A 19,660-nucleotide genomic window follows, 5' to 3' on the forward strand; every position below is an offset into this window, starting at 1 on the left:
AGTTTGCTGCTTAGGGGCCAAGGTAGCAGTCGTCAGACATGATGTGGGTGGGTCGAAAAGAGTGGTTATCGGGCCACGATTCCTGGGGGTGTACTGCGCAGGGTCGGTGAAGATAGTCTTAGTCTTAGTGGACGACGATTTCGACATTATTCCACGGATGCTTGCGTCATCTGGGTGCAGCGCGGGGCGTTTTAAAAAAAGGACGAGGAAACCAAGATTGGGATCAAGAGGAACATCAGTCTTTATTACGAAACACTGGGGGCGTACAAGGATGCGCAGCTGAAATGCACAATTGTCGATGGCAGGCAGCGCGGCTCCATTGAATCGATTGCAAGGCTGAGGTAGCGCATACCCTCAAGGACTAGATCGCATGAACAGCCATTGAAAACTCCAGGATTGGTAGGGCCTGCTTATTGCACTTCCTTTTCCAATGTCTTAGCCGTCACAACCGGCCTCGGCAATGGACGCCTGAACGCCTAAGTTCCCGAAGCCCCTACGGGCTGACGTGAATGAGCTTCAGAGTGTAGACCATATCATTCATCAGTTGATTCGAAGATATGTCCAGCGCTACGGTCGTAAGTTGAATCGTGGACAGACGCGGTGCAGTGTTGAAATCGTGCTGCTGTGGTGTGATGCCCGCACACCATGCCGAATATTCGTCTGCTCCGTCCATCTCGAAACACCAAAGTTCACAACTGTGGATTATTATAGTGAATACGTCGTCGAATGATGCCAGCGAAGACAATATCTAATGAAGTATCTCCGGTAAGCTAAGAAAGGTCGTTGCCAAAGATGGCTTGGCGTGACGCAAGAGTTCGCGGACTCCCGCACTATGTTTCGGCGCGGTATTGCAGCCTGGCGGGGTGCGTGTAGGATGCGACCACAAGTTTGCTCACGCTCCGTCACAACAGTCACACGTCTTTTCGTACGCCCTCTCCGCACGCTCAGTCGCCCACGCTTCACCATAGGTCGCAAACATAAATCCCACCGCGGGCAGCCGCAACAGGGCAAGAATTGGCGCAATCAAGAAAAGGGCCGCAACCAGAACAGAGGAAAGGTTGGAAGACACTCCAGGATGGGTCAAGACGAATCGCGCATGGTGGATGAGAAGACACCGCCGCAGACGCTGAAGAGCCGCACACTGGACGCTGTCGCCGAGTACATTAGGGATGGGAGGGCGCGGCGCATCGTGGTCATGGTAGGCGCATCGCTGCGCATAGCACGGTTGGAGCAACATACTGACTCAATCACAGACAGGCGCGGGTATCAGCACATCGGCAGGCATACCGGACTTCCGGTCTCCAGATACGGGTCTCTACGCAAACCTCGCGCGCCTAAACCTCCCCTACGCCGAAGCCGTCTTCGACATTGGCTATTTCCGAGGCAACCCTTTGCCATTCTATACCCTCGCCCAGGAACTATACCCCGGCAACTACCGACCAACCATCACGCACTCGTTCATAAACCTGTTACACCAAAAAGGCCTCCTGCTGAAGCTGTTCACCCAGAATATCGACTGCCTCGAGCGCGAAGCAGGTGTACCGGACGACAAGATCGTAGAGGCACATGGCAGCTTCGCGCGACAGAGTTGCATCGAGTGCAAGGCGCCTTACCCTGAAGAACTGATGAAGAAGGCCATCCATGAGAAATCCGTCCCCCACTGCATACGAGAAGAGTGCGACGGCCTCGTGAAGCCCGAGATCGTCTTCTTCGGTGAGCAACTACCCGCGGACTTCTTCGAAAATCGTTCGTTGCCTGGCGAGGCCGACTTATGCATAGTCATGGGTACCTCTCTGAGCGTACAACCGTTCGCGTCTCTGCCTATGATGTGCGGGGATGGCACACCCAGAGTCTTGATAAATGGTGAGCAAGTAGGAGAGATGGGGTCAAGAGCAGACGATGTGCTTCTGATCCAGGACTGCGATACCGGCGTGCGGAAGCTCGCCGAAGCATGCGGCTGGCTGGATGAGCTAGAGGATCTATGGGAACAGACAGCACCGTGGGCACGGTCGGGCCAGCCGAAACCGGAGCAGGCAGACGAGCCAAAGAAGAGTCCTGATGAGCAGCTGCAGGACGAGGTCGACAAACTCACCAAAGAGATTGATCAGAACCTCCAGCTTGGTCAGGATCAGCACACTTGGTTGGAGAACCATGTGGACAACAAGTTCGCAAGAGTACAGGATAATGAAAACGGCAAAGGCCCGACCGCACCCCTCACGACCGGGAAAACAGTCGCATCAGATACGAAAGCGGAGAGAAGGGAGCCCAGCGACGGCGGTCTGCATCACGTTTTTCCGTGGCTGAGCAAAAAATCTTCACTTTGAATGATCTTAGATGATTTTCCCATGGCGTTACGGAGACTGTAAATCGTGCAACAGCTTCGGTTCACGAGTAGATATGATACCACGTTCTTCACGATACATGTAGGAGTGCAAAGCTACCGTCTTTGCGGGTACTTCAATACGTAAAAAATGCCATATTGAAAACAAGCAGAGTCTCTCTCAACCCTAGAATATACCATCAGTGTGTCTTTGTAAAGCTCAATACGGCCTTAAGCGATAACTCCGCGTCCAAACACACCAAGACCGATCTCCCTCGCAATTCCCGGGCGTGAAGCCAGTCATGCTTCCCACAAACGAGCGTGTATGGCAAGACTTGTATCTTTCGCAATGATATAGGGAATTCGTCCTTGCATCGGAAACTTCAAACCATCCGAAGTCCCGACTCGATGCCGCCCCCGGCTGCAAATCTCCCCCGATTGCATGTCCCATGCGTACCCTTTTCGTAGTGTTGCGGCGATGTCGTCGGACATACAGCCCCCAAAAACGGAGAAGTCGGCCCTTACCCGTATACCACCACCTCAACACCAAGAAATCCGTAACCTTTGACCCAAGATAAAATCGCGCTGTAGCCCTCCCAATAGAATGTACTCATCACGCTCGAGAGTTTCTTTCTTCTCCGAGCATCCACACACGACTTACATTACCCTTCTATCCACATCCTTGGTCATCTGTCAAAGTCCTTAGAAACAGAAACAACCATGTCCTCTCTCTCCATCCTCATAGTCGGCACCGGCATCGCCGGCCCCACGCTCGCCCTCCTCCTCCAGCGCGCAAACCCCCTCCACCACATCACCCTCATCGAGCGCGCCCCCACGCTCCGCGCCTCCGGCCTCCAACTCGACTTCAAAGCCCAGGGCACGCCCATCATGCGCAAGATGGGGCTTTTGGAAGCTATGCGCGCGCACCATGTCAATGAGACGGGTGCGCAAATCGTGGGGGCGAAGGGCGAGGTCTTGGCTGCGTTTGGTATCAAGGAGGACGTTGGGACGGAGGGTATGCAGAGTGGGGTTTGACGAACGAGATTGAGATTATGAGGGGGATTTGGTGAGGGTTTTGTATGAGACGAGTCTAGCGGAGAGGAAGAGGTTGGAGAGCGAGGGGTGAAGGGGAGGGTTGAAGTATGTGTTTGGCACTACTGTTAGGGGATGGTGCAGAGGGGGAGACGGTGTGGATGTTACGTTTGAGGATGGGAGGGAGGAGAGGTTCGATCTTGTTGTTGGGGCTGATGGGCAGAATTCGAGGACGAGGAAGATGGCGTTTGGGGAAGAAGTCAGCGCGGAGGCGTTCAAGGAGTTGGGGTCTCAGGTCGCGTATTTCAACATCCCACGGGGTGCTGGCGACGGCACGATTGCGAGGTTGTTCTTCTCGGCGAAGAGTCGCGCCGTGATGGCGAGAAATGGGGGACGCCCGATGACACAGGTGTACATGTTCAGTCAGAGCAACTTGGAGAAGATAAAGGCGTCGTACGGGAAGTCGGTGGCGGAGCAGAAGGCGGTGTGGAAGGAGACGTTCAAGGGCGCGGGCTGGGAAACGGATCGGTTTCTCGAGGGAATGCAGACGGCAGACGACTTCTACGCGCATCATATCGCGCAAGTTAAGCTACCGTCGCTCTACAAAGGCCGCATAGCCTTGGTTGGTGATGCGGGATACTGCCCCAGCGTCATGACTGGCAAAGGAACGACAGCGGCCTTTATCGGCGCATATCTCCTCGCCGGCGAACTTGCGAGAAAGCCTCACGATGTGGACGCCGCGCTCAAGTCGTATGACGAGGTCATGAAAGAGCCCGTCAAGCTGGCCCAGATCATCGACGCGAATTTGAGTCTCCCGTCCTCTTCGCTAGCCGTGTGGTTCATCCGGAACGGGCTATGGGCGGCTTGTTCGCTAAAGATCGATAAGTTAGTCATGAAGCTGATGCCGCAGAAGAAAGAGAAAGGGACCCTGGAAGGATGGCAGCTGCCGAACTACCCCGAACTGAATCTGAGGGAGTGATCTGTGTGCTATCAGGAAGTGCGCATCGCTCTTTTCACTCCTGTATTTTTATGATATACCCAGTTTGATAGACCGCGTTCAGTAGGCGACCAAATTTCATCTCCACTCAACCTCTGAAAGAAAGAAACGCGACCTTCACCTCTCCAGCTTTGAATGATGGTCACTAGTAAGTCAGGGGGAACTATTAGGAACCTATATAGAGGTTCACATGTCCTCACCCACAGATCTGCTCAAACCGAGACAAAAAGAAACATTCTGACTGCCACGCAACTATGGGTATGAGCAATTGCACAAAAAATCGGGCTTTCAAAACTTATGAGAGCGTCGTTCACCATTGCGAGTCAGATTCCTATCTTTCGCATGAATACCTTGGTGTAGATTATAACCGAGTCACAATATGTTGCATCACACATGGAGAATCTAGCCTAGGTACTGAACAACCACTGCAGTCCTCAGTTTCATCGACCAAGCGTGATACCTAGCCATTGAGATAACTGAATCGTCTCACTCAACCCATCGTTGAATCTAACGTTCGAGTAATTGACAGGCAGCTCAGCTCCATAGTGGACTCCACCTTTCTGAGCTGCGTTCGCCGCAAACATTACGATCACGCTCGTTATCCCCAACCGCGTGACCCGTTTATCGTAGATCTAAAGAACCACGCATGATCCACTCTACTCCGTGCATCTGCAGCACCTCATCTTCAGCACTGCAGTAACCTTCCTTTCTAGCAATTCCCGTGGGGACCTTGCTGCTGCCCAATGCCCACCCAAATTCCAGGTCAGGCCTGCCATGCAGGTCAAATGTTCCTGCATTTTCGCACCCGGTCTCCTTGATTGCTGAGCCACGTATGTATAGTTGCGCGCATTTAAGATCGGGTGCCGAGGTACCAATCAATGTGGTGAGGTGATGGCATTTTCATATAGAAGTAAAGTGAGGATGACGATCTGAGGCGTCACGCTTCACAGTCATAGGTCATTTGTGTGGGGATACGCGGCGTGGAGATGCCTAGCTTAAAAGGTTGAACGGTCCGGAGGCGGCTCCTGGTATGTTGTGCTAGGACAGGGTTGAACGGGTGAGGGTCAAGGTAAATCCACCTTAATGGCATTGGCTTATCGTGCTGTCCGCTGGAAGCGAGAATATGGGCATCGTGAGGTTAACGCGGGCCGGTCCTCGTCAGTACCTGGGATTGTTGCTGTGACGAACGTCGATGGAACCTCATAGCTTCGGATCAGTTCGTCGAGACCTGATCAGTTATCTATGAACTGATAAAATTGCACTTGCGACCCATAAGGTCCTAATAGATATGGGTTTGACAACTTGAGCCACACTCAGCACGCGCAACAGCACGAACTTTACAATTAGTCAGTCGTCAGTGAAGGAAAGCAAATCGGTACCTCTACAAGCCGATCAATCATCCCAACTACTTCTGTATCACCGCCGAGATGAAAGTACCTCCTACGCAACTATACCTCAGCACCCCAGCCGCATATCGCGACGCCACATCGGCAACCGGCTATATATCCCCAGTGCCTGCCATACCAACTCGGCAATTTCAAGCACCCCCTGTCCCTGCCCTTGCATCTTTCTAGAAGCATGGAAGAACAGCAGATCCCGCGGTGCAATTTACACAGCAGCACATGACTCGACTTCAGCACCCGCTTAACGGTGGTATCATGCAGCGCAACGCGGTACCTATATGGCCAGCTAATATCGACACGACGTTACATGCCTGATGTAGCCTGCGCTCCGCTCTAGCTGCGGCTGCTATATACTCGTCGAGGACTTTCCGATGGGTAGCAGGACTTATGATGGGATTGTGACCTGAGCTGTGAGGCGGGCTTCTCCCTGCGCTGTCGCTGATGCCGAGCGTAGGCGGAGGACCGCGGGATAAGGTCTCGCTACCAGATTTCAGGACATATTATCCGGGTGCGCGAGCGACGGTGATGTGTTGCCAATGCTGGATCGCGGATGTGAGTACTCGAGGATTTACTTACCGATTTGGTCATTTATCGTGTCTTGGAGCCAGTTTCATTGATTAGCTACATCAACACACGTACGTACGAGAAGCTCAGATGTCTTCGTTCATCTTTTCGTAGCTTACCAGCCTGGCAAATGCCGCAGCTCGCAAGACGTTTACGAGGAAAAGGAACACCAGCGGAAGCGCAGGATGTCGAGGGTTCCAACTAGATCCATCGTCGTATCCTTGAATTGTGGCTTGACGATGCGAGCACAGCTGCGACGCACCACGTTGGCGGAAAAACCGTGTCTCACGCAGGAGCCACGGATGCACGCGACGATGCAGGTCAGCACGTCGAACGCATCAGCAGAAGCCACCTCGTTTTCTTCCGATTGCGCTCGGGTGCCCTGCAGATCCTTTCGACATGTTGCATGCTGGGGAGACCTTGAATTGCTGGGGTCCTCGTTCACTCCTCACGCCGATTGTGCGAATGCGAGGTCAGGATGGCTTCTGCTGATGTGTTGTCGATGAAGTCGATTAGCGCAGATGAAAACGTTGTCGCGATGCTGCAGGACCGCCAAACGTGCAGTTTACGCGAGTCGTACGTTCATGCGGGCGCTGATTGCTCCACTGGAGTACGGTGAACTCTTGGAGGGAACACCCACATGAACAGCTGTTGCTGAAGTAGAAACGTACAAACGAAGTTGATGTGAACATGAAATTGAGTGTAAGAGTGATGGCTTGCTCCTGTGGGAGGCGCTGCCTACGTAGGCCTAGCATAGCTCCTGCCGTACGTACAGACGTGGAAGCTCCTTCCAACAGCTGCGTCAGTATCGGAATTGTGGACGACAGAAAGAACAACCTTCTGTGAGTGATACGCGGCTTTGCTACTCCCACACAAACACTCCTCCAGGTGCACACGTGCCCTCGCCCACAACCTCCCCCCCTCGCACCCTACATCCCTAAGCTCTCTACCTCCACGCAGTACCTGCACTCCGGCCCAACGGCACCTCAACTCTCCGCCCAAACACTCACGCCCTACACATACACCAGCGCTAAATATGCCCGACGCTTCTCTCAATCTTCCAGAAGCCGACCACGGGACGCTGCACCCCGGTCTGTGGATAAATCGCATCCTACCTGCTGCGAGACCCCGCGCTCGTCAACCCTGCAAGGATCAGGGTTGCTTGCTACCCCAGGCTGCACCCCGCAGGGGACTGGTATCTAGGGGGGGCTAGAGCGAGAAGGGAAGACGCAGAGAAGATTCTTTAATATGGGTTTGATTGAGCGTGGGAGATGAGGCCGAGGAAGGTACGTCTGGCGTGTGTAGCTTCGACTCATGAGGTTGGAAGACGAGTCGTTCACGGTTCAGATTTGCACACCTCTCTCTTCGTGGATTGTATATATATTTTCAGGATAGATGGCGACATGAATTCATTGGGTATCAAGCTACATCGTAATGTAGAGACTTCCACCGATGGTTGGTACTTCTCATAGACGATCTGAGTGTGACCAGGTGTGTTCCCCCAAGATACCTTCACCCATGTACTCGGCGTGTTCTAGTGGTGACGCGTGTACATCCATGCAAGACTCTGCCGGGGATCTACTGCCCTGGAGATGGGCCTCGAAGCTCTTTCGAAGCTCTAGTGGCCTTCGAAAAGGACACCTGCAGCAACCCCTGTTAAGCGGCAGACGTAGCACACCGAGGTGAGCCCTATCTCCACCGCGGAGATTTGGGCCTTTCTAGTCCGGAGTGTAGATAGCATGCCGCTGTTACACCTGGTATATGCGCGCATATACTGTCCATATGACCAGGATCCATTATGGTGCTCTTGTGACGGCCGCGGACTGCAATGCCGTCACTAAGACTCTCCTTCTCAAGCTTGTGTTTGGTACCTTACGGTACCGGCGCATGTTTTGTTCCAGTAAGTCATTTCTTCATCCGTCGAACTTTAGTCCAGTCGATCGTAGCCACATCTGCCGCTTGCCTTCGGCGTCTCGAATAAGCTCAGCTGAGAGCCTTAGGCTAGGCGCAAGATGTGAAAGTCGTTCCATCTCGTGGATTACATTGTTGATGATATCGTCCATGGTTGTAGGGGGTGGGAGGAGTGCGGAGAGCGAGGGGCACATTGTAGCGCCCATGACGAGGAGAGTTTGCGAGATAATTCTGAGCATTGTTAGCTGGCGTCTAACACTGGACTTTTTTAACTTACGATAGCGCCCCTTGGTAGAGATACGGGACGTGGCCGGCGTGATGAGATGTGATGTACTCAAGCTGGCGAATGCAAGCCTCCAAGCACCTGTGGCAATTCTCCTGCACACCCTGATCCAAAGCAAGGGTCTCATCTTGTAACACTAGCAGAATATAAGGTCGGAAGATGATCGTGCGGCAAGCGAAGTATCGCAGTCTCAGTACCGTTTGTACTGGATTCTGCAGTGGCACCCTGTCGAGAGGGAACTGCATTGCTGGTGGAAGACCCGCATACCACTGGTTCAGCTGGTAGTCCAATTCGAGAACCAGGGGATCCAGCTGGGCAATAGACGCCGCAGGTGATGACTTGCTCCAAGTCGAAGTTCTCTGGTAAAGCATGTGGCTCACTCGGTTAAGTAATCTTCGCAAAGCTATTTCCGCGAGGAAGTACCAGAGCTCATCTCTACCGACTGGCTCAGTTCCGATGTCCTCAAATCCTGTAGGTAATGTGAATGTGTCTTCGAAATGCCCAAGCCCTGAATGTGGGAGATCCAACTCGGCCAGCAAGTCACTAAGCACGTGGTTAGTAGACACTCAAATACAGTGGCTGTGCTGTGGACTCACCTCTCGATCATGAGAGCATTCCAATATACCCGTTTGCTCAGCTCTTCTTCTGCCAGCGAAACTCTTCCAGGAGCACTCAGAAGTAGCTGCAATTTCATGCTTGCGCCTGTCAAAACATTCCACGCTTCTACTGGTCGGACTAGATATACAAGATACGCAGCTGCCAGGATCTGACATTGTGCAGCAAGCATATTGTTTCGTGTTATGATGCTGGGTAGCAGAGCCCACGCTGCAGCAAAGTACGCCAATCCCGGTGGATCCTTGTCTGCTGGTTGTTGCGAGATGCTCCCCATACTGCCTGCATGACCGAGAGCCAGCACCAGAAGTACAATACAACTCTCAGCACCGTCCCTGAATCCGTGTGACAAAGCAGTCTGATAGTAGCTTGTCCATGTGTATGGATTCAGACACGCATAGAACACGTTCACCCGCTCGAAAAACGCTTGAACGTAGGCGCCTGTATTGGAAAGATCAACACCAAGCGAGGTGCCAAGGCATAAGGATTCGCGGCTCATTTCCAGTTGGAGAAGTATTTTGGGGTCATACGGCCGAGAGACGAGGTCCCTGATCATAGGCGAGTGTAGCAAATTCAACGCTGCTGTTGTATGCGTCTTCGGCATTGTAGAGATATTCGAAGCTGTGCTGGACCAGGTACCGATGCCGTTGATTGACTGCACTAAACCCAGCGCAGCCATGTTCCCGGTGGATCGCGCGAGAAAATCGTCACTGGTGGAATTGCTCGCCGCTGGAGAATGGGTTCCCAGCGTGTAGCCATTGCCAAGGTTAGTTTGTAGCAGCCCTTCGATGCGGTTGAGGTGTTCGAGAATCAGCTTGTCGCCTGCATCCAGTTTGATTCCTGGTTCGCGATAAACGCACTCTGCATTCAGTTCCGTACAAAGCCTGCATTTGGGACGATTGCCGTCGCAACGAGATTTCCTTGAGCGACAAATTTCGCACTAATCAAGACATTAGTCTCCCTCAACAGAATAGGCAAGTTCTATGGATGTATTACCGCAATCGTAGCCCGCCGGCGCGGATAGTCTATGGTGTCTGTGCTGGGTCGTTTCTTCGTGTTTGGACGTTGTTCCATGCCATTACTGGTTGGTGGAGCACCGTTGGCTGTATTTGGAGTGGCTTCGGTTGACATTTCGCGATCGGTTCCAGACGATTGAGACATGTTGCGCGGCCGTGATTTGAACGGTCCGCCCAGCACGCTGCTGGCGGGGCTGAATGCGGTTGGGGAATCGAGGAGGTGAGGAGACTTGAGAGCCGATTTCAGAAGAAAGTTGGACTCCGGTAGAGTGGAAAGATTAAGGCAGAAGGAGTCCCTAGGAAACGCGCCATTGGTCGTTGCCGCTGACACGGGACTAACCTCTGGAGACGGCGTATGTAGACTCATGATTGGTGGAGTGTGCAGCAGCGGTCAGGGAAACCGCACCTTCGATCGCGCGTCCTGCGGGTGCAGCCACAATAGTCGGTCGACTTTAAGAACGTATTCGGCATAGGCAGCAAGCCAAGAATAAATACCCAGCAGGAGTGCAAGTAGAACTTTGGGTAGCGATTATGGGCGTAGGTGTGACAAGAATGAGGGTATATATCAACGTTGCCTGCTCGCCCAAAGTCCTTTAGTTTTTACTCCAACCCAGAGCGAGATGAGCACCGCGGCTGCGGGGATAGCTTGGGGTCTCCACACCTCGTTCAGGGCAATCAAACTGGCGTCCGCGATGCATACTGGGGCCCCATGATGGCGAACAACGAAGCGCGCTAGGTCTACGGCTCCATGGCGACCTCGTCTACTTGATTTAAATTGCGCTAGACCGATTGTATTGACCATGCGAGAAGTGCACCGTTGGCAGCCACAGCCACACGAGAAGGCATGTGTGACATTGACCGATTGCAGGACCACCGGCAGGAAGCGGGATGAGATGACTTAATCATGCGATGGTATGAGGTGCATCAGTGAAGAACCTGTTGCACGACCGCGAATCTGGTAGACTAGCGCGGCCTGTATATAGGCTAATATGCTAGGATACACCCACTAAGCCTTACACTTCGTCAGCAATCTTGTCCGAGCAAGGACGCTGGTTCGATTGTCGACGTCGGGCCTGCATGAAATCTGCCGTTTCTTCAGAGCGTCAGCCGCCAGCTGCAGTGGTTCAACTGGTGCCAAGTCTCGTACAGTGTAGTCGAGGTGTGGGAGAGGCTCAAGTCCCTGCGCTACTGCAAGTTCTCTGCCCAAGAAAATGCAGCAAGGATCGTTCAAGAACACTAGAAACCATGGAGATGGCCAGTGCAAGCCAAGAAGAACCGACCGGGGTTGGAAGTTCTCGATGTTGCATCAATCCTGGTTCAAAGCCTACGTACGCTAGGTGGGAGAGTAAGCGTTCCGATGAGGATTTGAGAAGTATCTCCGGAACCAGCAAGGCGTCTCTCACCAATCACCCAGATACGAACTGGCTGGTCAGCTTCGATCTGACAGATGACTGGTTGAGGCTGGGTCAGGTGCTGCTGATCACTTGCATTGTGCATGTTGCGATAGCCGCTGGAAGCTCTGTCGATATTGAGAATGCTTCTAGAAATTAAAGACGTCCAGGGCATTGGCGATTATCCCGTGCGGCGTGCGCCACACGACATGGGTGGGGGCTATATTAGCCGTCTTATAGGCCACCGTTACACGAGTTCGCCTCCAGACCGGATTGGGCGCGGCGGAGACAGTACCGTGTCGAATGTCGATGGTCAACTGAACGATGGGTGGTGTCTCTGCTTGCTTAAAAGTCAGTTACGATAATTGACGCCGATCGCGGAGATCCTTCCACCTACATGAAATCCAGACGGTGTGTCTTGGGAAGATCCTGCGGTGGGAAGGCTACCTACTGCTGATGCCGAAGATCCGGACCCGGTCGAGCCGAGCACGCGAGAGACACGGAAAGCAAAGGACAAGCCGTCATGCGTGAATAGCTGAAGGACAGGAATCTGCGAATAATTAAGGATGATGCATTGTCGGCTTTACAAACTCCAATTCGACGATACGACGCGGGATCTCGAAGCGTACCTTCCAACGTCACAGGCACCTGAAGGAGACGGACACTGGAGAAAGGACATGGACGGGCTCGCAACAAATACATGAGCAATCGGCGAGAACAAGTCGAATGGGTATGAGACGTTGTGGTGGTTCATCAATGTGAAGGGCGGAAAGTATCGGCGTGGACGCTCCAGGTCGTCCCTTCCTCGATGCGGCTCACTGCATTGCCTCAGATGGCGGCACAAACAAACAACAATCACCCAACCAGTAACACAAAGAGCACTCAACGTGCTTTGGAATCCGCAACAAAGTCCTCCAAAAGCTCCACAAAGATCTGGCTCTTGAAGTGCGAAACCTGATTCACGAATCACTCCGTCCACAATGAAGCCGGACACCTCTAATGACATTCGATCGGTCGACCAAAGTACCGCAGCATCCACTGCTGAGAGCGACAACCATGCCGTAAGTCCACCGCTACGTCGCGTTTGCTCATGGAGGTCAGCATGTACTCATGATCCCAGTCTCCCCCCAAAACCGCGAGCGATGCGCCTCTCCTCCCGCACGCCGCCTCCTCTGCCTTCTCCACCGCCTCCAACGTAGCCTCTTCCGCAGCTTCCACCGTCAAGAGCGCTGCCTCCAATGCCCTAGAGTGGACGTAAGTCGCTCCTCCTCTCAAACACAAGATACACTGACATGTCGGCAGCGAGGCCAAAGTCGAGAAGCTGAGCGCGAAGCAAGAGGACGGGACGGGCCCTTATGGTAGCGAGAGCACGTGCGCGCCGAGCGATCTGGATCCGATTGGGCAGTGGGTGTTACCTGCGCTGCCGGTGCCTAAGAAGGACGAGTCTGCTGTGGACGGGCAAGATAGGAAATAGGCGAGTGGAGAGGGCGAAGGTGGCATTGGGATCAACGCGGGCGACTTGGGAAAGGGGAGACCGGTCTGACGGTAAAAGCGATGATGCTGCAACCAGGGAGAAGTAGTTGAAGAGAACAGCGTGCGGAAATAGGATGGGTGGGCAGCACGAATATGAACAGGCTAGGAATAAGTACACCAGCGAATAAGTGGTTTTTTACGAGGTATTGAGTGGGGTATTAGATTCTTATCTCAGCGGCCTTCCTTAGGCGGTTCATAACCGCCGCCGCTATATTATCTCCTACTGTATCATTGATGCCCTCGACAAGAATGATATCCACGCCTTTCTTGTCTAGCTCTCGAAGCGCTGAGAATAATCCTCTCGCTACGTCTTCGGTTGATGTTCCTAGGCCGATGTCCCATATGGACAGGTGACCCTGATCTGCTCCGCGATCGAATGTGCTGTGCAACGCATGAGGAACCTGATGCTGTTTAATGGAGCGGAGAAGGTTCGATTCGGGGCTTGGTGACGACCCCTGCTGGTGCGCTTTTGGTATTGAGTCTGAACCCCCGTTCACATGCGCATCAGCAGCATTAGTAACGGAGAGTCCAAGATGTCTCGCCCACTTCTTCGTCCGCACAATCCCCACACTCTTCCGTCCCAACACCTTATTCAACAACTGCTCCGCGTCCGGAGCCGGCGTGCCTGCCTCGTACAGCACCACCGTCGCTTTGGGCGAGTAATGCCTATACTTCATGCCCGGCGCCCGCGGCTTGATGCCTTGCTCATGCTTGTCTTGATATCCTACAACCACGTTCTCCCACCCTGGACACTGCCGCAGTTGTTCGACCGTGACGCCTCCCGGGCGGAGAATACTCGGCGGATGCGACAGGCCATCTACAACTGTGCTCTCAACGCCGACCTCGCATGGACCGCCGTCTATGATCGTGGATATTCGCCCTTCGAGATCATCTTTGACGTGTTCTGCGGCGGTGGGTGACGGCCTGGTCGATGCGTTCGCCGAGGGCGCTGCCAGCGGGACGTTAGACATTCTTATGAGCGCGAGCGCGAGAATACTGCGCGGCATTCTTGCGCCGAAGGTGTTTAGTCCTGCAGTGACTTCTGGTGCTAGTTGCGAGTCCTCAGGGATGGGCATGATCATCGTAAGGGGGCCGGGCCAAAACTTCTGGATCAAGGGCTTGTAAACCTCGGGAATGGGTTCTGTCGTAGTCTCCGTGACTTTTGCGTTTCCTCGAAGTAAAGACCGTAGTTGTGATAGTGAGTGAACGTGTACGATGAGAGGATTATCCGCCGGGCGTCCCTTCGCAGCGAAGATAGCTCGCACGGCTGAGCTGCGTGTCGCGTCTGCTCCGAGTCCGTAGACTGTTTCTGTCGGGAAGGCAACGGGTGTGTCCGTCTCTTTCAACTCTCTGGCCGCGCGCTGTAGACTATTGAAGTCTTGTCCTTGTGCGTACTCCATGTTCCAGTCCTCGATCAACCGTCCTTCCTTCCCGGCCTCCTCTATTCTCAGATCTCCCAGGTTGTTCGGGTCTACGGGTAATATGGTAGTCTCCATTGCGACTTTTGGTATCTTGCGACCGTAGAATTGCGGGGTGCTTGTGTTCAGCGCGGGAAAAGGATTGGCGTGCTCTGCGACAGCCGTCTGCGCGAGAGCTTGCGATACGCGGGTGATAGAGGAGAATCTTCGTGGGAAATGTACATTTGGAAAGCGGAGGAGATGTGTGGGCATCAGAAGACGACCAGAGAGGTGTTTGGCGCGAAAGAATTGCGGACCAAAAATTATGACTCGGAATGTTCCGAAATCGGCTTGGCACGCTACGTCAAGGGTCCAAAACAGTCACTAGGGAAATGAATTAAGTTGCTTCGTTGATTTGGGCCATGTTGTAGACTTGGAACAGGCCGTAAATTTCTCATACCTATCAAAGGCATGAGAGTGAATCGATGCAGATGTGATTTCTAGCAGCTTAACGCCTTAAGACTCCGCATATCCCAGCTAGTAATGCACAATGCCACCTTTTGAATACACGCAACGTACATATTGAAACAAAGTATTGGTATGCCAAGAAATGCTCCTCATTCGCTAACCTGTGAACAGTTTGTTGGGTTTGACTGCCTAATCGACCTTGATAGATTTGTAGATCTTGAGAACGAATAGACCACTGGCAAGGAAGCCGATTGTACCTGGAACGGAAATCAGTGATGGCGAACAGAGGGTAGGGCATGGGGTACTTACCTGTCAGAACGAAGACGAGTGCACTAAGAAGTGCGCTGTATCCGAGATAGACTACACCACTTGTCCAGCTCAAGAAGCTCACATCCTTCATCCAGTAGATCAATGCAGATGCGAAGACGTAAAAAGCGCTCGCACCAGCCGTGCAGAAACTCCTCCACTGCCAGTGATAGTTCTCAGCGCAGAGTAGGAAGTAGATCATGAGTACAGTGACTGCAGCGCTCGTCATAATCATGAGTCCATAGCAAATGAAGAGAAATCCAAACATGTAGTAGACCTTCGAGAACCAGATCGAGTTCATAATAAAGTAGAGCTCGACGAAGATGGCTCCAAAAGGAAGGATACCGGCAAGAGCCATCGACGGGAGAGGTCGGAGGTAACCGCCGGTAGGAGGAATCTGTCGAGGAATTTGGTTTGTTCGTACCGGCGCTTCGATGGCCGCCTGCCTGAAACCGAGCCAGGATCCCGCGACACTGAGCGGAACGCTGATGACGAACCAGATGATGACTACGACGAGCATGGTCGTAAACGGGACAGCGCCAGATGCCCCGCGTCCCCACACAAAGAGGTTGAGCAGGAAGAAGGTAGCGAACGCGAGACTAGGTATGGCGACGGGGGTGTAGAAGAAGAGCAACTTCCACGACTCGCCGTGAAAGAACTTGTAGATGCGCGACGAAACGTAGCCACCGACAAAGCCGAAGAGAGTGTAGAATATGATAATGACAGTTCCAAGCGCACCACGGTTACTCGGGGAGAGGAATCCTAATAATGCGAAAGCTGGGCGCTGTTAGTTGCATTGCAAGTTGCCAGTGGATTAATCTTTACTTACCGATGGTCAGTCCTGTCATCATGAAGAGCTGTGCTCCGTTGCCGACTAGCACAGCTAGGAGAAGGGGGTGCTTGGGCGGTCGGAAAACGTCACCATGGACGAGTTTCCACCCAGAGTCCTCCTGGACGCCATCCTCAACAGCACCACCGTCGCCAAAGTCGTCAAGCGCCATCTGGTCAAGGCGGTTGTACCTCGCAATATCCTTCTTGAGCGTGCGCACGAAAATAGTGCTCACCATGCCTATGAGAAACACTACAATGACTGCGGAATTGACCAGCGAGAACCAGTGGATCTTGGGATCGTAGACATGGAGGTATTTGTCCCATCGCGTTGCAAAGGGTGTAGGGCTCAAACGCCACCAGACACTGTAGGTGAAGGTTACACTGCTAGGCTGACCAGCATCTATGCTTAGTACTACAGGGTTTTGATTTTCTGGTGTACCACAGTAGCCCTCCGCATTATTGACGTATTGGCCGTTGTCGGCCATCGACCACGGTACGACAATTACGCCAACAACGCGGAAATTGTCTTTGCTGGCTTCGTGGTAGTCAATGACTAGATCGTAGTGGTTGTTGAGGGTTGCAATAACGTCGTTGCCGCCGTCCGGGGCTTGAACTTCTTCTGCCCTACCTAAATCAAATCCAGGGCTGTAGAACGGCTCATCATACTCTAATTCTGTCACCAGCTGTGCAGCCGGTAAACCGTCAATGAGCCAATTAAAATCGAACCCGTTCAAAATCCTCTGGTTTACGAATGTTGCATCTTCGGGTGGATATTCCACTGGCCCGCACAAAGATTTGCACGATTGGTTTGTTGCCATATTCAGCTCAAAAGGGCTCGTTTGTATACGGTCGCCGAACAAAATGCTTCCTAGGCTTTCTCGAATGTATTCGGGGCCACCCTCTGGTTGACAGAAGTGGAAATGAGGGTCATAATGGTCGAAGGAAAATGCGGACCGTAGTTTTGGATCATTTCGAGACTCGGTGGGCGTAAGTCGATTGACGAAGAGAGGCACGGCATCTCCCCTTCTTGTACGAGGTAGGTGCGGTGCCTGGGAAATAGAACGCGGAGCCGGGTGTTGGCGCAAGAGCTAATAAGAGGCCCAGCAAGGCGCTGGGTCTTATTGCGTCCGACCGTCGCATTGTGAAGGAATCGATAATATCTATGAAGAGTGGAGGGCGCTGCTGTCGCGTCAGCCTGCATTTTGAGCGAAGGTTTGCGGAAGGCACCAGTTGACCTACACGTCGCCCCTGTTCGTCGTAAACACACCCGTTTAATCGTCGCGTGGGGTCCAAAGTATGGTTGAAGGTGAACAAACTCACGACTAGGCGCACGGGTGAATGTACAGCCCTAGAGATAGTCGATGGATAGTAATGGTGGAGTGTATACAAGTGTTCAAAGCTCCTGGTCGCACATCTTACAAAGGCTAATCCTTGCTGCATACGCAGCTCCCGTCTTGGCGTTCGTCATGTGAACTGGCGGAACCGACGCGTCGCGCGCAGACGTCCCATCGGAATTAGGAGGCCTCGACCATCTTTCACTATCACTGTTCAATTGCGCCTTCACTCTGCATGAATGCACTGCGAATTGTCTGTGCATCACTCGCTTACAGCGCACATACATCACGTCCACGTTTGCTCTTTCCGAAAAGTATGTTCCTCTTCCATTTCCTCGACGTGAGCGGATATAAGCATCATTATTCTCGCAGCCATTGCGCAGACATCGTTCACCGACAACGTCTAATCTCTCACACTAACTTGATACAGACCTCGATCGCCTCGCCGAACGCATCGATCGTAAGCCCCGTCTGCCCTCCTACGCTTCCGTCCGGCGACACTCCAGACGACCGCTGTTGCCATCTGCTGGCCTCCAGCACACCTCACACAAAGCGTTTAGCATGTCGTCCGGCTCAACCCTTTCACCCCCCGCCAAAGGGCTTGCGGCTGCCAACCACTACTGGCGAACCAGATCCTCCTGCCACAAAAGCAGTCAATGGAAAGAAGCGCAAAGCAGAGACAGCAGTCAACACCACCAAGGTCACCAAACGCACACGCAAGACCACCGTGCAAGCTGAGACGGACGCCGACGTCGACGTCTCCGTGAACAAGCCAGCAGAGGCTGCAGAGGCTGCAAAGCCCAAGAAGCGAGCTCGAAAGGCCAATGTCGAGGAAGAGACGGTCGAGAATGAAGTCGTGATTCAGGAAGGCGAGGAAGGCACCACTGTCAAGACGAAGCAGAAGAGATCGCGCAAGAAGAAGGATGAGATAGTGAGTGGTTTTACTTCAACCGCCGCAGGTCAGCATGCTAAGCGCACGTTAGATCCCTCCACTTGCAGACCGGACCGCTGGCAGTAAGCTCCGCGTAGGAGCTCACGTAAGTGCTGCTGGAGGCATACACAACGCCGTTAGCAATCTCTTGCACATTGGGTAAGTCCACTTGAATGCCTCGAGACCTTCATACTTATTGTTGTAAGCGCCAATGCATTCGCTTTATTTCTGAAGAGTCAGAGGACATGGAAAAATCCAGAACTCAACCCAGAGCATGCAACGCTCTTCATTGATGGATGCAAAAATCACAGTATTGATGCTTCTGAATGCTGCGTACCCCATGGTTCCTACCTAGTCAACCTCGCGCACCCTGACGAAGAGCGCAAGAAGCAGGCGTACGATTCATTCCACGATGACTTAACCCGCTGCCACAAGGCTGGTATAAAGTATTACAACTTTCACCCTGGAAACGCAGGTGCAACCACGCGCGAGGGCGGAATTGAGCTAATTGCGGAGGCCATCAACAAAGCTCATGAAGATCCCGCAACTGGCGCAGTCGTGCCTCTATTGGAGACCATGGCCACATTGGGTAACACCATTGGCGGTCAATTTAAGGACATCGCAGAAATCATCGAATTGGTCGAAGACAAACATCGCATCGGTGTCTGTCTAGACACCTGCCACGTCTTCGCGGCAGGATACGATCTACGGACACCCGAAGCCTACGAGAGAACCATGAAGGAGTTTGACGAGACCATCGGCTTGAAGTATCTGAAGGCTCTACACGTCAATGACAGCAAAGCTCCTCTATACTCCTTCCGCGACCTGCATGCTCGCATCGGCACCGGATACCTTGGCTTGCGTGCCTTCCACAACCTCGTCAACGACGAGCGTCTACATGGCTTACCTATGGTTCTCGAGACACCAATCGACAAGAAAGATGAAAACGGCAAGAAGTTCGAAGACAAGTCTGTCTGGGCTCGCGAGATCAAGATGCTGGAGCAGCTTGTCGGTATGGACGTTGAGAGCGATGAGTTCAAGAAGTGGGAGGCAGACCTCCATGAGGAGGGTGCCAGCGAGCGAGAGCGGGTTGGCGAACAAGTAAAGAAGAGGGAGGAGAAGAATGCCAAACCGAAGAAGAAGAGAGGCAAGAAGAAGGCTGAGAGCGAGGACGAAGATGAGGACGATGACGAGGAGTAGGCAATGGATGGATGACAGCGTGCCTGGAACAAAGCCTGGTTGAAGTTCCTTGATTTTCTCCAGGCCGGGTTTTACAGCTTCTTGGTGAGGATTCTCTGGAGCTGGCGCCATGGGAGAATGATATTGCTTTT

The 19,660-nt window shown here is 53.0% G+C and overlaps 7 protein-coding genes across 7 annotated transcripts; 4 read left to right on the forward strand and 3 right to left on the reverse strand.

Annotated features, from left to right (window-relative positions):
* Positions 1 to 1,075: 1,075 nt before the first annotated feature.
* Positions 1,076 to 2,324, forward strand: HST2 (Sir2 histone deacetylase Hst2; the record flags this gene model as incomplete). Its single annotated transcript, XM_056219869.1, has 2 exons — positions 1,076 to 1,198; positions 1,254 to 2,324. 2 exons carry the CDS (start codon positions 1,076 to 1,078, stop codon positions 2,322 to 2,324), a joined length of 1,194 nt encoding a protein of 397 aa, XP_056066996.1.
* Positions 2,325 to 3,040: 716 nt separating this feature from the next.
* On the forward strand, positions 3,041 to 4,331 carry N0V89_011136 (uncharacterized protein; the record flags this gene model as incomplete). Its single annotated transcript, XM_056219870.1, has 2 exons — positions 3,041 to 3,335; positions 3,499 to 4,331. 2 exons carry the CDS (start codon positions 3,041 to 3,043, stop codon positions 4,329 to 4,331), a joined length of 1,128 nt encoding a protein of 375 aa, XP_056066997.1.
* A 3,898-nt stretch (positions 4,332 to 8,229) lies between these two features.
* On the reverse strand, positions 8,230 to 10,505 carry N0V89_011137 (uncharacterized protein; the record flags this gene model as incomplete). Its single annotated transcript, XM_056219871.1, has 4 exons — positions 8,230 to 8,458; positions 8,505 to 9,053; positions 9,107 to 10,062; positions 10,119 to 10,505. The coding sequence occupies 4 exons, from the start codon at positions 10,503 to 10,505 to the stop codon at positions 8,230 to 8,232; spliced, it is 2,121 nt and encodes a 706-aa protein (XP_056066998.1).
* Positions 10,506 to 12,509: 2,004 nt separating this feature from the next.
* On the forward strand, positions 12,510 to 13,003 carry N0V89_011138 (uncharacterized protein; the record flags this gene model as incomplete). Its single annotated transcript, XM_056219872.1, has 3 exons — positions 12,510 to 12,590; positions 12,650 to 12,783; positions 12,832 to 13,003. 3 exons carry the CDS (start codon positions 12,510 to 12,512, stop codon positions 13,001 to 13,003), a joined length of 387 nt encoding a protein of 128 aa, XP_056066999.1.
* A 217-nt stretch (positions 13,004 to 13,220) lies between these two features.
* Positions 13,221 to 14,558, reverse strand: N0V89_011139 (uncharacterized protein; the record flags this gene model as incomplete). Its single annotated transcript, XM_056219873.1, has 1 exon — positions 13,221 to 14,558. The coding sequence occupies one exon, from the start codon at positions 14,556 to 14,558 to the stop codon at positions 13,221 to 13,223; it is 1,338 nt and encodes a 445-aa protein (XP_056067000.1).
* Positions 14,559 to 15,116: 558 nt separating this feature from the next.
* On the reverse strand, positions 15,117 to 16,882 carry TMN2 (Transmembrane 9 super member 2; the record flags this gene model as incomplete). Its single annotated transcript, XM_056219874.1, has 3 exons — positions 15,117 to 15,184; positions 15,237 to 16,010; positions 16,063 to 16,882. The coding sequence occupies 3 exons, from the start codon at positions 16,880 to 16,882 to the stop codon at positions 15,117 to 15,119; spliced, it is 1,662 nt and encodes a 553-aa protein (XP_056067001.1).
* An 832-nt stretch (positions 16,883 to 17,714) lies between these two features.
* On the forward strand, positions 17,715 to 19,529 carry APN1 (DNA-(apurinic or apyrimidinic site) lyase; the record flags this gene model as incomplete). The annotated part of the gene is made up of 4 exons (XM_056219875.1): positions 17,715 to 17,738; positions 17,829 to 18,329; positions 18,382 to 18,435; positions 18,564 to 19,529. 4 exons carry the CDS (start codon positions 17,715 to 17,717, stop codon positions 19,527 to 19,529), a joined length of 1,545 nt encoding a protein of 514 aa, XP_056067002.1.
* Between the last annotated feature and the right edge of the window lie 131 nt (positions 19,530 to 19,660).

Source organism: Didymosphaeria variabile (assembly GCF_027946475.1).
Source record: "Didymosphaeria variabile strain IMI 356815 chromosome Unknown scaffold_8, whole genome shotgun sequence".
Taxonomy (NCBI): Eukaryota; Fungi; Ascomycota; class Dothideomycetes; order Pleosporales; family Didymosphaeriaceae; genus Didymosphaeria; species Didymosphaeria variabile.